Raw genomic sequence first — 12,661 nt, 5'->3', positions numbered from 1 at the left:
TCAAAAACCAAAAAATGCACCTACTCAAGTATTGTTGATTTCACCTGAATTCACATTCACTGATCATTAATAAGATTAAGGAAATTCTTCTACACATATAAAATACTTTTAATTATCTACACATAAAAATAAGCTTGAAATACAGAAATTAATTTACAGAACTTTACCTTCATAGCCTCGAGAACACAGATCGTCTGTGGTTCCGTAGACTTTCCACCTACTCCATAAACCAGATCCCTTGTACAGCATAATATTCCTTTCCTGTTTGTTTCCGTAGTTGAAAAACAAATCTTCCCCTTGGATTGCAAAGAGAGTCTCATTTCTGCATTCCCATCGCTGAAGTTCACTAGCCTTGTCACAAGGATACAGAGTGACTGGAACCCAGTCTTTCTTCGAAGGCACTCCCAAGCACAATTTGAATGCCACGCTCATAAGCTGGTGATCTGAGACCCACCTGAATTTTTGAGACTCATTTTCTTGAACACAAGGAGCGGTAGTCACGGAATTAGAACTTTGAGCCAGTACACAGCGCTTGTGATCTTCATTATATATTAAGAAGATGCTAGTATCTGTAAGAAAAATAACACTGGAATGATTTGGGTTGAAGTAACCCTACCTACTATCTAAACGAAATATGAATCTGGACACTCTCCTTGGTGTGAAAATCTTATCTGTTCAGCAAAAGAAGGTGTGGGCTACACCTGTTAAAATGGCTGTATGATGCAACTAGTTCAGATGATCTTGAAGGTCTCTTCCAACCTACACATTCTGTGATGTGAGGACATTTCAACTATTTTGTGTCAGTGAAAGCATCTATACCCAAAAGCACAAGGCAGCAGAGGTGTAGACCTGGTGTCTCCTGTAGGTTTAAAGCAAAGGTTAAACCAAAGAGAGAAAACACACTCATGGTGTTAATCCAAGCTGCACCCAAGGGATAACTGAAATCAGGGACCACGGACACTGTAGAGAGCAGATCCTGACACTGAACTCTCCCAGGCAAGGGGAGATGACAACAGTCACTAAGTTCTTCAGGCTCCATTTCCTCACAGTGGGGAGCTTTGTTCTCAAAAGCTCTCCTAAAAATCTTTGAAGTATTAACTGAGAAGAAGGATATATTTTTAAGCTTTATACTCAAGCTTCTTGTAGAACATACTCATTTTGCACTTCAGTCATCAGTGACTTGTGTCTCTCCATTATGAATGAAATGCCAACAGCAGTGGGATTTGCAATCACCAGTTATGCCTCTTCATGACTTATAAAAATATACAAACCTCTTCATAACTTCCCAGGTTACTTCTCCCTCTTAGCAAACTGTGCTTCACAGCATGCATTTTCATGTATTCAAGGTTGGTTTCAAAATTGAAGCCGCTTGAAAAGTTTTTAGCATCTTTTGCACTTTTATGCTATGGAGTGTAACATTTCTCAGCTGATCTTGCTAAAAGACTGAAAATTTCTCCTCTCTGATCCACCTGACATACATTTTAGCACAGTAACTTAATCATGCTCTTTCGCATAAGGCAACAGGATGCACAACATTTTAAAGCTGTATTTTAACTAGGCTATGAGCTAGAAAGGATAGATATTAATTTATGTGACTCTGGGGGTTGAAGGTAATTAAAATACTATTTATTTTAGTGTATGATTACCAAACTAAAATAAAATCAATAATGGAGAAGTAGTTAAGGGGAAAACAGGTTAACCACAGAAAGTCTTCCCTTCTCTGCTGAGGGTCTAATGTGGAAATGATCATATTTTTCTGCAGAACAATCTGGGAACAAATAACCTCTCTCTCAGAGAAAGAGCTGACCTAGACCTATCTCATCTATAGTTCAGCTTCCTTCTCTTGTCCTTTGGCTTCCAACTCACTGGGAAGTAACGTAAAACTGATGAGCACTGGAGGCAGAAATTGTTGTCTTTTGCCAATCTGTTTTACCCACAGACAATACAAGGAAATGTATAATTATCACTGCTGGTGTCAACTTCTTTTTATTCTGCTTTTCTACTAGCATTTAGCACAATGTTATTATAAACTGATATATGCAGGGCTTGCAACTCCTTTTCCTGAAATTGTGTTTAAAGTTTCTGGATAAAAGAGATGTCAAACAATTTCACCTGTGTAGAAAATACTACCTGGTTTTTCAAACTGCTAAAATTGTATCTGGCCTAAAATTGCGGCCTAAAATAACAGTCCTTGTTTTCTGGTTCTTGTGGTGTTAAAGCAAAGATTCTATGCACATGGAAAATGCATCCCTAAGTCAAAAGCCTGGATTGCTGCATCCCAGCATGAGAGGGTGCAGAGTTTTGTCTTCAGAAATGGAGTTTAAAAGGTGAACAAAGCAGTTTGGCCAGTAGGGATGGGGAGGGGGATGAAAACTTAGGCTCTCTACTATTCCATGACGGTGCCTTTACAAAGCATTAGAAGTGTGTAAACACAACACACCTGCTTATACAAGGGCATACTCCCAATGCAGGGAGTACTACATATGTAAGCAGCTAAAAGGCCGACACAGCCAAAGAGGCATCAAAAATAAGTTGACACCAAAACAGGAGAATAGAGCAAGAGGTAGCAGGATGCTGGAGCAACTCTGGCCGAGGCTGTAATTGCAGGATTTCCTTTCCCTCGGTGTTGCTCCTCTTAGTCCATGGCCATCGAGCAGACTCATAACTTAGTGCTGTATTGCTCAAGTTTACGGCTTTATTTCTGTTTATTCTGCCATCGTGGTCAGCAAAGGGGATTCCCATATAACAGTATCCATGTGAGTAATAAGATAGTCTAGAAGAAACAAGCCAGGTGTTTGAGCAGCAGTTCCTCTGCCCTGCCAAGTTCTCTCTGTAAACACTTTATACCACTCTTGCCAACATGATGAGCTGTATCTGTAAAATGGGCTGAGCAGGATCACACATATCACCATTAGCTGTTTCACTGTTCTGCAGCAACATTTGTTACAGAACTCTGTAACAGGTGCCGTTCTTCACTACAGATGAACCGTGGGTACAACACTTTAAAGTCCACCACAGGGTGCTCATGAGTACCACGGTGTTAGTACTTTGAATTAAACCTATTTCTAACAGTAATTCAGATTTGAAATTTACTTCTGGAGGGAAAGTATTTAAAATACATAATAAGAACATGCCAGGCTTAGGAAACAACTTCATCATTACCAGTGCACAACCAACCATTCAGGGAGATCTAGCATCTTTTCTTCAAATGTCCCAAGTAGATCCCAAGAGAATTTTTCTCACAGGCTTTCACTTTTCTGTACCTACCACACTGTGACTATTTGCTTATCTATCTCTGGTCTCAAGTTGTATCTTAAGAATTGTGCCAAGCACTGCAGAATCTCACCAGACAGTATCATTTCCACAGTAGAGATTTCCAGTATGCCAAACTGGCTTCACACTTTGCAGCATTTGCAAACCATCACAAATGATGTGAGTATAAATAAAAAATTAATTTGGGAAGCCAGTAAAGTGCTAGCAGTGTTAAACACTAACGGAGAGCACCAGAAGAGCACACCAAAAGCCAGAAGCAAAAGAAGAGAGAGCAAGGAGGCAGCAAGCAGGTAGGACAACTGTCTTCTCTACACAGACTCTTGCTTACCAGATGGCCTAAACCGATTGCTGCTAATTACATGAAGGAAGAAAGGTTACAAGGCAGTTATGAAGATTTGCATCACTAGATCTCAATCTAGAGAGGAGAGGATGCTGAGAGGTTTTCAGGAAAGGCAGGTGCAAAACTTTCACTGAAAAGTAGCTCTGAGCTGGAAATCACAGTAAATCTCAGAGTAAGTGGGAACAAACTCCAGGTATCACCAAGCAGCACAGCTTCCCCGTTTTCACACCTCTATCCATACCAGCCCCTCAGCTACCTTAACATCCCCCCCACAAAAGCCATCTGCCAAAAGCAGGGCCCATCCAGGAGGGCTGGAGGACAGGCACAGCCCCAGCACCAGGCAGATGTGCAAACCTCTGCGGTGAGCAGGTCTGTGAGGGAAATCTGGGTGATCGTATTAAATCAATCAGGGACTGATGCGTGAGCTGGGGGAAACTGAGGCAGCGCCGGTGACAGCACTGTTCGGCGTCCACAGCGCCATGAGCACCCAAAAGGCCGCCCTGCCGGGCAGCTTTGCCCACCGGGCACCTCTGGATGCGGGCGAGGAAGGCATCCCGAGGGGAAGCCGCCTCCACCAGCCGCCCGCCCGCCCGCCGCGGTGAGGGCTGAAATGCTCGTGGGGCATCCCCTGCGCGGACGCTCCTTCCCCACGCCCCGCGCAAGCCCCGGGTGAGGTTCGGCTCTGTGCCCGCGGTGACCCCTCGTTTTTCGGCCCGCACGGCCCCTGCGGGAACTTACCCAGCCGCGGAGAAGCCCGGGGGAGAAGCCCGAGGAGCAGCAGGAGCAGGGAGGGAGCCATGGCCGCAGCTCCGCCCGTGGCGCCCCGCGGCCGAGAGGAGAGGGCGTCCCGCCGGGCAGGTCCGCCGCGCTGCTGAAGGGCCGGTGGATCAGGGGAAAACTCTGGGCTCCAAATGATAAGGAAATATCCTGTCACATGGGGGGTTTTGAAATAACAGGAATTCGCTGTTCAAACTTTGCTTTCCTAAGCTGATTTTTTTTCCCGTAGCGGGGGAAAGAGCCTCCTTCCAGGCATGTGCAGGTGATAAAGCGGTGATAGCTGAGAGGAGAGCTGCTTTTTTTGTTCTTGCCGTTGTGTGTGGTGGTTTTTTTCTTTTATCCCCTTTGCGACTCTGACAGCTTTGCAGCTTTGCATCTGGGTCAGTGGTTTGTCTTCCAAGAAAATCAGCCAACTCCGCTCGGAGAGAGTAGGATATCCCTCTCCTTTTCTTCTGGGGTAAGGAAAGGAGAAAGAATAAGGGGTAGGAAACTCAAGTCTCAAAGAAAACCCCTGCTCGAACGCCCGGGCTGCTCCCCAGAGCGAGGACTGCAGAAGGAGCAGAGACCTACTTTTGAGAACCCGGGATCTGGGCTGCGCCCCCGTCCCCATCACTCCTCCCCCGGCCGCGAGCAGGTCGCTCCGCCGGGAGCGGGGCGCGGCCGGGGCTCGGGACTGCCACGGAGGAGCCGGAGGAGAGAACGGGGTTTAAGAACCCTAAAGAGGCATTGTCTGAACTGCAATAAATCAACTTCAGCCGATTTGTTTGTTTGTTTATTCCACTGACAGTGATGGCTCTATCTGCTGTTAACAGGACTCAAATCTTGCTCGTGAATCAGTGCAGGAAAGACGAAACCTTGCCTGTCAGCTGGGTTTCACAAGCTCAAGCATCTACCTGGAATTAAATGACACTTCTGAAAAGGCACCTTTAGAGCACAGCCCGCCTTGATGTTTTTACAGCTTCTTGCTGTGCTGGATACAGAGCAGCATGTTATTTCTCCGAGGTCTCTATCAATACACAGTCTGAAGAGTCCCAAATGGATTGAAAACATCAGTCTTACTGTTATTTTACATAGAGAGGCTTTTGTAACATATAGGACTTATTGGCTATTCTCATGAGGCATACACGATGCTCAGGGAGCGCCTTATTGCTCTCTACAACTCCCTGAAAGGAGGGTTTGGTGAGGTGGAGATTGGTCTCTTCTCCCAGATGACAAGTGACAGGACAGGAGGAAATGGCCTGAAGTTTCACCAAGGGAGGTTTAGACCGGATATTAGGAAAACTTTCTTTCCTGAAAGAGTGGTCATCCCTGCAACAGGCTACCCAGGGAAATGGTGGAATAACCATCCCTGGAAAGTGTTTAAAAATGTGATGTGGTACTTAGAGGGATGATTTATTATTGGTGGGCTTGCAAGTGCTGGATTAATGGTTGGACTCAATGATAGCAGAGGTCTTTTCCAACCTTAAAAATTCTATGATTCTATGAACATGCAAGGCATCAAACCTACCATGTGTATAAAGCCTGTTGTGCAGCAGGCTGTACCTCTGTGTTGTCATGCACTTGGAAATCTCTGATAAGAATTAAAACATTGTCATAATCCTCCTTGATGGAAATTCTGGGTGGGAAAGTACAGCACATCCAGGGAAACACCAATATGAGATTAGTATGGAAAAGAGGCAGAGCAGAGTAAGAAGGTACTTTGGCACTGTTATAAGAGGAGAAGAAACAATGGAGATGAAAAACAAGCTCATTTGAAGTCCATGAAACTCCTGTTAGCATTGGAAAAGATTCCAGCCAGGCACCTCAGCTGTGCTGGGTCCTCTTGGGGGCTACGTGAGGGGAGTAAAGAGCAAGTGGTTTATAATTTCTCTTAACATCTGTGGAACCACAAAAAGGTCAGGAACAACCTGGCCCCAGGACAGGAGGTGGGAAGTATTTCAGCCATAATCAGCAATGTTCTGTATTGTTGTGTTGATGAATTGTCATGTGGGAAACCTTATCTCTTGTTGTAGTGTATGGAAGATATTCATTTTTCCCTAATTATTTGCAAAACCCGGAAGCCCAGGAAAACATCTAGTGTTAGAAGGAGCAAGTCAGAAGACTCAGAAAAATCCTGCTGCCCTAAGAAGACACTACTATTTCTAAGACTATCACTGAAAGTTTGGGGTTTTGTGGCATTTTTTTGGCTCAAGATAAACAGAGAAGGGAAATGCTGTGTGAAGTTCAGTCTCAATGTAAAAAAATAAAACTGCCATCAAAGTCTACACATGGTTATGTAAAGACTGATTATGTGATGGTTATTTGCAGCAAAGGCTGCATGTAACTTAAGTGAATATATGTGTTGCACAAATAGGCAGAAAAAGGGAATTAAGTAGATGAGTAGTGATACTTCTTTGGCTGTCAGTGGCTGTACGAAGAATGAGCTAGACTCTGAAGTGACAGAAAAAACTGTTTTAGGCTATTCTTGGAGTTTCCCAGAACTGAACTGGACGAGATGTTGAGCAACCTGATCCAAGTCAGCCCTTCTTTAGAGAGGACCTCCCAAGGTCTCTTTCAACCAAAATGAGGCTTCAGAAGAACTACTTTCCAGAGAAGTGTTCCAGCCTCCCTTCCTGATCTGAAAACTGCCCTTTTTTCTCATTGTCCCTTACACTCACTGGATATACTGGAGATATTACCAGTTCAAAGCCATTTTGACACAGACTGTGTGATGCACACATATATGTCTGTGTGTATACATATGCCTACACATCCCCCCTGTCCAGACCAGCACAAGTCTTGATGAGCTTATTCAGGTACCCTTTGTGTCTCATCTGCAGCACGCTCATGAGTAAATATCTGAATCTGGCTCCCTCTTTCATGGTGAATCATATATTCTGATCTGATACAGTCAAAGGGAAAGATTTTCTCTTTTCTGAGACAAAAAGATTCAGCAAAGTCTCAGGCTGTAGTGTTTTGTAGGCAAAAAGTTACCAAAAGCTCAATCTGCTGAATAACTAATGACAGGGTACATGTCCTAGATAGACATATGTTTTCATCTTCCCTGTGGGTAGGAAGCCAGCTGACATTTACACAGAACAGAAAGGCTTGAATTCCTCTGAGACAGGTCAGACCCTCTCTTCTTGTGGCACATTCAGTTCTTGCAACTGGTCTTTCTTCCTGGCAAAATGCATGGAAATCCTGAAGCCACAGTGGCCCTTGACTTTTATAGCAGACTGGAAAATGGAAAGTTCAGTCCTAAATTAAATCATATCCAGACTTGAAACATAATATGCTTATATTATATATGTGGACGAAAAACAAATTAATTACTGTCCATGCTTTTTTTACATTTGCACCCAAGATGTTTTTTGATGTTTCCTGTGGGAACCTTATCTCTCAGATGGTATTCAATAGTTATCTACACATTACTAATATTTGCATGCGTGCTGCAGTGGGTTACCTGCAATCGAAGCCTAAAATCATTTTTGTATTTCATTAGTCGTCCTAGAGTATTTAAATAACATTCTCACACTACTGAATGATTTGGGAGAGGGAGCTTTCTAGAAGATTGTACTGTTGTAAGAAGATCATTAAAATTAGACACTGTACTGGTTTTGACTGGGACCGAGTTAATTTTCTTTGTAGCAGCTCAGATGGTGATATGTTTTGTGTTTATGACCAAAACAGTGCTGATAACACAGGGAGGTTTTAGCTATTACTGAACAGTTTTGCACAGCCTAAAAGTCTTTTCTGCTTCTGATGCTACCCCATTAGAGAGCAGGCTAGGGTGGGCAAGAAGCTGGGAGGGGACACAGCCGGGACAGTTGATCCCAAAAGACCAAAGAGATACCCCACACTCTATGATGTCATGGTCAGCCATAAAAGCTGAGGGAATGAGAAGAAAGAGGGGACATTCAGAGTTATGGTGTCTATCTTCCCAAGGCCCTGATTTCCTTGGGATGTAGCTGAACACCTGAATGCCACTGGAATGTAGTGAAAAAATTCCTTTTTTTTGTTTGGTTCAAAGGCTGTTCAAAGCAGCCTTTTGCTTTCCCCATTAAAATGTCTTTATCTCAACCTACGAGTTTTCTCACTTTCACCCTTCCCTATCCTACTGCAGGAGAGTAAGTGAGCAGCTGTGTGGGGTTGAGCTGCCAGCTGGGGTTAAACTACAACAGACACAGACTAAAACATTATTTATTAAGATAGTTTCAAGAATTTTACTATTCTATACATTCTAATTGTATTTAGGAGTGAATTTTTTCCATTTAAACCAGAATCTTTCTGGATCAAAAGGAGTTAAAAGCTAAGAGGAAAATCACAGAAAATGGACGGAAGTCTTGAATTTTCTCAAAGAATTTTCAATGACAGTAAAACTAACTTTACCTATCAAGTTGAGGCAAAATTGTTTCATTCATACAGTGTGGTGTATGAACTAAAAGAGCCAGGACACAAACCTGTGAATGCTGGGTGTGGATCAACAGGCACCACAGTTTAATTCAGGTGTAGCTAAAGCTGAATCAGACACATTTCCTCGATACAGGAGCTAATACAAGGAAGGGCTATGAACACCTTCAGCACTTTTTATTTTCGTTTCTTGCTTTGCAAGGCTTGCACATGTTGTTGACTTCTGCAAGCACACAACACAGCTAATAGTAACAGTGAACAAAACAACACATAAGTAGGATCCAGTCCAACACTGGTTTTACAATACTATTATCTCAACAACAAATTGTGACCACTGATGAAAAAATAATACAAATAATGAAGTAATACACTACCAAGAAATTAATTCATTGCTCTGTAATGACTTTAAATCACACCAAAAGAAAAACCAAAAGAAAAAAAAAAAGAAAATACACAAATGTATTTGTATTCAGCTCCTACATGTCCTAAAACTGCAGTACAGTCATCCATCCTAACCTCCCTTTGCTGTCAGTGGATGGAGCAAAGGAGGAGCAATAAATAGAGGACCAATTTAATATCATACTCTTATGCTTGGTCTTACCAAACTTGAGTCTGAGCCCGCATTTCTGAACAGCATACATATATCATTGTGCTAAGTAGTACAAAAGAATAAATATCAAATCAGAATGACTATTTTGTTTCCCTTAAGACAACACCTCAAGCCTTTATTGTGAAACCCTACATGTCTTCCTTTTATGAAATACCCTTTTTTAATTACATGAAATTCATGCTACAAATCCCCTGCAGCCAGAAGGCAGAAAGGGAATTCTACTGTAGAAGTATTTGTTGATCTTCACAGCCTATTCCACTTTCTTTCTCATTCTGTAGTAATAAATCACTCTAACTAACACTGTGGGATTTTTTCTTTAATTACAGTATTCTACATGTTAAAGAGCTGTACACATCCAGAGCAGTGGGACCTATGGCTCTGTTATTTGCACAAGAGACAAATACTGGACTGCCATGTCTTTTTATCTAGGTGCAATAAGCCTTTTGATAAGACTACTTCTCTAAACAAAATGAATACCTATCTTTAATGATGCTCATGACTTTATGACTACACCAGTGGTCTATAAGACTTTTCCAATCATAATAGTCACACAGAATCATCAGGTTTGGAAGATCAATATCATCAAGTCCAACCATCAAAGTAACACCACTATAATCTTCGCTAAACCAAATCCCCAAATCCAGACATGCCTCAAATTCTTCCAAGACAGTGGAAGAGTACTTCACTTCCTTGGCCAATTTATACCAATGCCTAACCACTGTTCCAATGAGAAAAAAAAAAAAAAAAAAGAAAGAAAGAAAAAAAAAAAGAAATAAAACCAAAACAACAACAACAAAAAACAAACAAACAAACAAACAAAACCACCACCAACCACCTCTGATATCCAAAATTTGGAACTGAGTGGGAGTAGAGCAGGATACACTTCAAATTAAAATAATGTCATAACCTACTTATAATAGTTACTGCCTTTGAGTTGTATGTTCATTTCCAGTTATTTATTGTGGTTAAAAGGAGATGTAGGAGAAGTGTTGCAGTAAACATATGAAACAGTGTTTAGTAAAGAATGAAGAGAAATAGCTATTTTTAGAAATAAATGGCAAAAGATGATACACAATAGGAAAAATATCAGATGATAGGAAAAGATACAGAGCTGATTTGTATTTTCTATTTGCCATATCACAATATATGTGCGAAAGAAAATCCATTTTAATTCAGAAACAAGTCTTCATATCCATTGTCAACATCAACTCAAAATATAGCCATGACATGAGCACAGAGAACTATCATCCTGTAGGAGAGAAGTAAAGTAGCAGGAGAAAGCATTTAAGAAGAAACTTCCAAGAAGGAGGTTGAGGGATCAGCAGGTGGAGTCTGGGTTGGCTTTCTTTGCAGAGGAGAGGGTTACTTAGGGGTTTCTTTGCTTGGGCTTTTTAACTTCAAATAATCAAATTTTGGATGAAATTATAGGCCACGCTCCTTAACCCCAGATTTGATCTTGTCTCACTAGAATAGGAATACTGTGGTATCCCTGAAAGTATTAAGAGGATACAAAGAAATCTTTAAATTATTCTTTTGGCAAATCTTCTGTTGAGCTGTTGTTGAGCAATGTTTTAATACCCTGTGCTATAAATAAAAGTCTACAACCATGATCAGGATGCCAGTAAGTCTATGCTCTCCTGAATACTCATTCAGGATGGTTACAGTAGGAAAATACCACACACCTGACATAAGAGAAAGGAAACAGGTTTCAGTGCAACTTCTGGAAGAACTATGAAATTAAACAATAATATGAATATTTAAAAGCATGTCTTTTTAAAACAGATTATACTATCCCTAATGTCAGTCAGATAATTTTTACTAACTCCTGCTAGCCCCAAATTAATGAAATGTCACTCATGGTATAGAGTTTACTTAGGCAAAATATCACATTTTTGAATGGAAATATACCTAATTTCAGGATAGGCACTGAGAACTGCAATTTCATATATGATTAAATGTTCAAACCTGTCTGATTCAAGAATTCTTTAAGTTTACGCTGTCTGCAATACCATTTTTTTTGCAGAATTAATTTTTTTTCAGAAAGTTAGCAAAGACTGAAATATTATGAAGTATTTTGTAAACTAAGCAGTCACTGAGTACACATTATTGAAGCTTCAACATAGGATGAGGGAAAATAAAACTTTATTTCACAGATCATGTTTATATTTCATTCTAATTTCAACAACACGATTTTTATTTTGGCAATATCTTCTGCAGAGCAGAATAGCATTTCCATGCCTCAGTACTGTGTCAGAACAGAATGAACATCCTGCTCAGTGACTTCCCTTTAGGCCAGCTTCAACACCATGAGATGGCCCCTGCCCTACTACAGCTCACTGTCTGCTTTACTCAGAAACTGAGTGCTGGGTTTGTCTCTCCTATGACCAAGACTGACAGTGATGTTTTTATTTGACATTTTTTAGTCCCCAAATAATGTCATTTGTTTAGTCCAAAATTGTTTATGCATTCAGACACAGCTCATCAAATTTGTTTGAAGATTTATTGTCATGCTGGCTTCACAAGCAGGGGTGACTCCTTCGACCACAGCAGGCTGCATTAGGTCTGTGCATTTCATGGTGCATTTCAGATCTGCAGCACAAGTCCTGTCACCCAGGAACATCACCAGACCCCATGAACCCCCACAGCTGAGCATAATCCCATTCCAGGTACCCAACCTCATGATCCCATGTTTCACTCATCCTTAAAATGACACAGTTACTAGCTCCCTCCACCTACTAGAGAAGCATATGGGGTGAAATGAATACTGAGTACTCAATATAATGAAACTTATAAGCCAAAAAGTAGATGAGATAATCTCAAAACTGCTCTCCTCCAGCCTACTTCCAGTGAAACAAAGGCCACGTAAAAAAAAAAAAAAAAAATGTAGATTATAGCCTAAAGAGATGTGTGTGGAGGAGGGTGACATTTTTCTGCATGTTCATGGTATGTGGCCCAAGACACCATGTGCCTCATTTCTCCAGTTTAAGACATGCTGATGCAGTGTCCTGAGTGCCCTATCAATACTTGCAGGACTATGGCAACCCTTAGGTGAGATATTTACATCATGATAAAACTTGTTTCCAGATGGAGTGACTAAATACAATCATAAAAACTTCCCTCAGAAGAGCAGGGAGCCAGGTGGGTCTGAAAACCACATCAAAGACCAAAACAGAAGACAGCAGCATGTGGGTCCTAGTTGAAAAATGTCTTGTCCAATAAAACTGTTCAGGGTACAATATTTCCACAGCATTTTCTGTGATTATTATATCCTT

General features: G+C 41.4%; 1 protein-coding gene across 1 annotated transcript in view; it reads right to left on the bottom strand.

Annotated features, from left to right (window-relative positions):
- LOC136298094 (macrophage mannose receptor 1-like) overlaps positions 1-4,454 on the bottom strand; it is a 55,290-nt gene extending 50,836 nt beyond the window's left edge. The window contains exons 1-2 of the mRNA XM_066198568.1: positions 4,352-4,454; positions 168-569 (exon numbers count right to left, since the gene is read on the bottom strand). Of these exons, the coding sequence (XP_066054665.1) occupies positions 168-569; positions 4,352-4,412 (463 nt within the window). The 5' untranslated portion in view covers positions 4,413-4,454. The remainder of the gene's footprint in view (positions 1-167; positions 570-4,351) is intronic.
- Positions 4,455-12,661: the final 8,207 nt, after the last annotated feature.

Source organism: Chamaea fasciata, unplaced genomic scaffold (genome assembly GCF_029207755.1).
Source record: "Chamaea fasciata isolate MVZ Bird 193981 ecotype frontalis unplaced genomic scaffold, bChaFas1.0.hap1 SCAF_1, whole genome shotgun sequence".
Lineage (NCBI taxonomy): Eukaryota > Metazoa > Chordata > Aves > Passeriformes > Sylviidae > Chamaea > Chamaea fasciata.
Note: the sequence above shows the minus strand (reverse complement) of the source record. Positions and strands in the feature narration are given on the sequence as shown.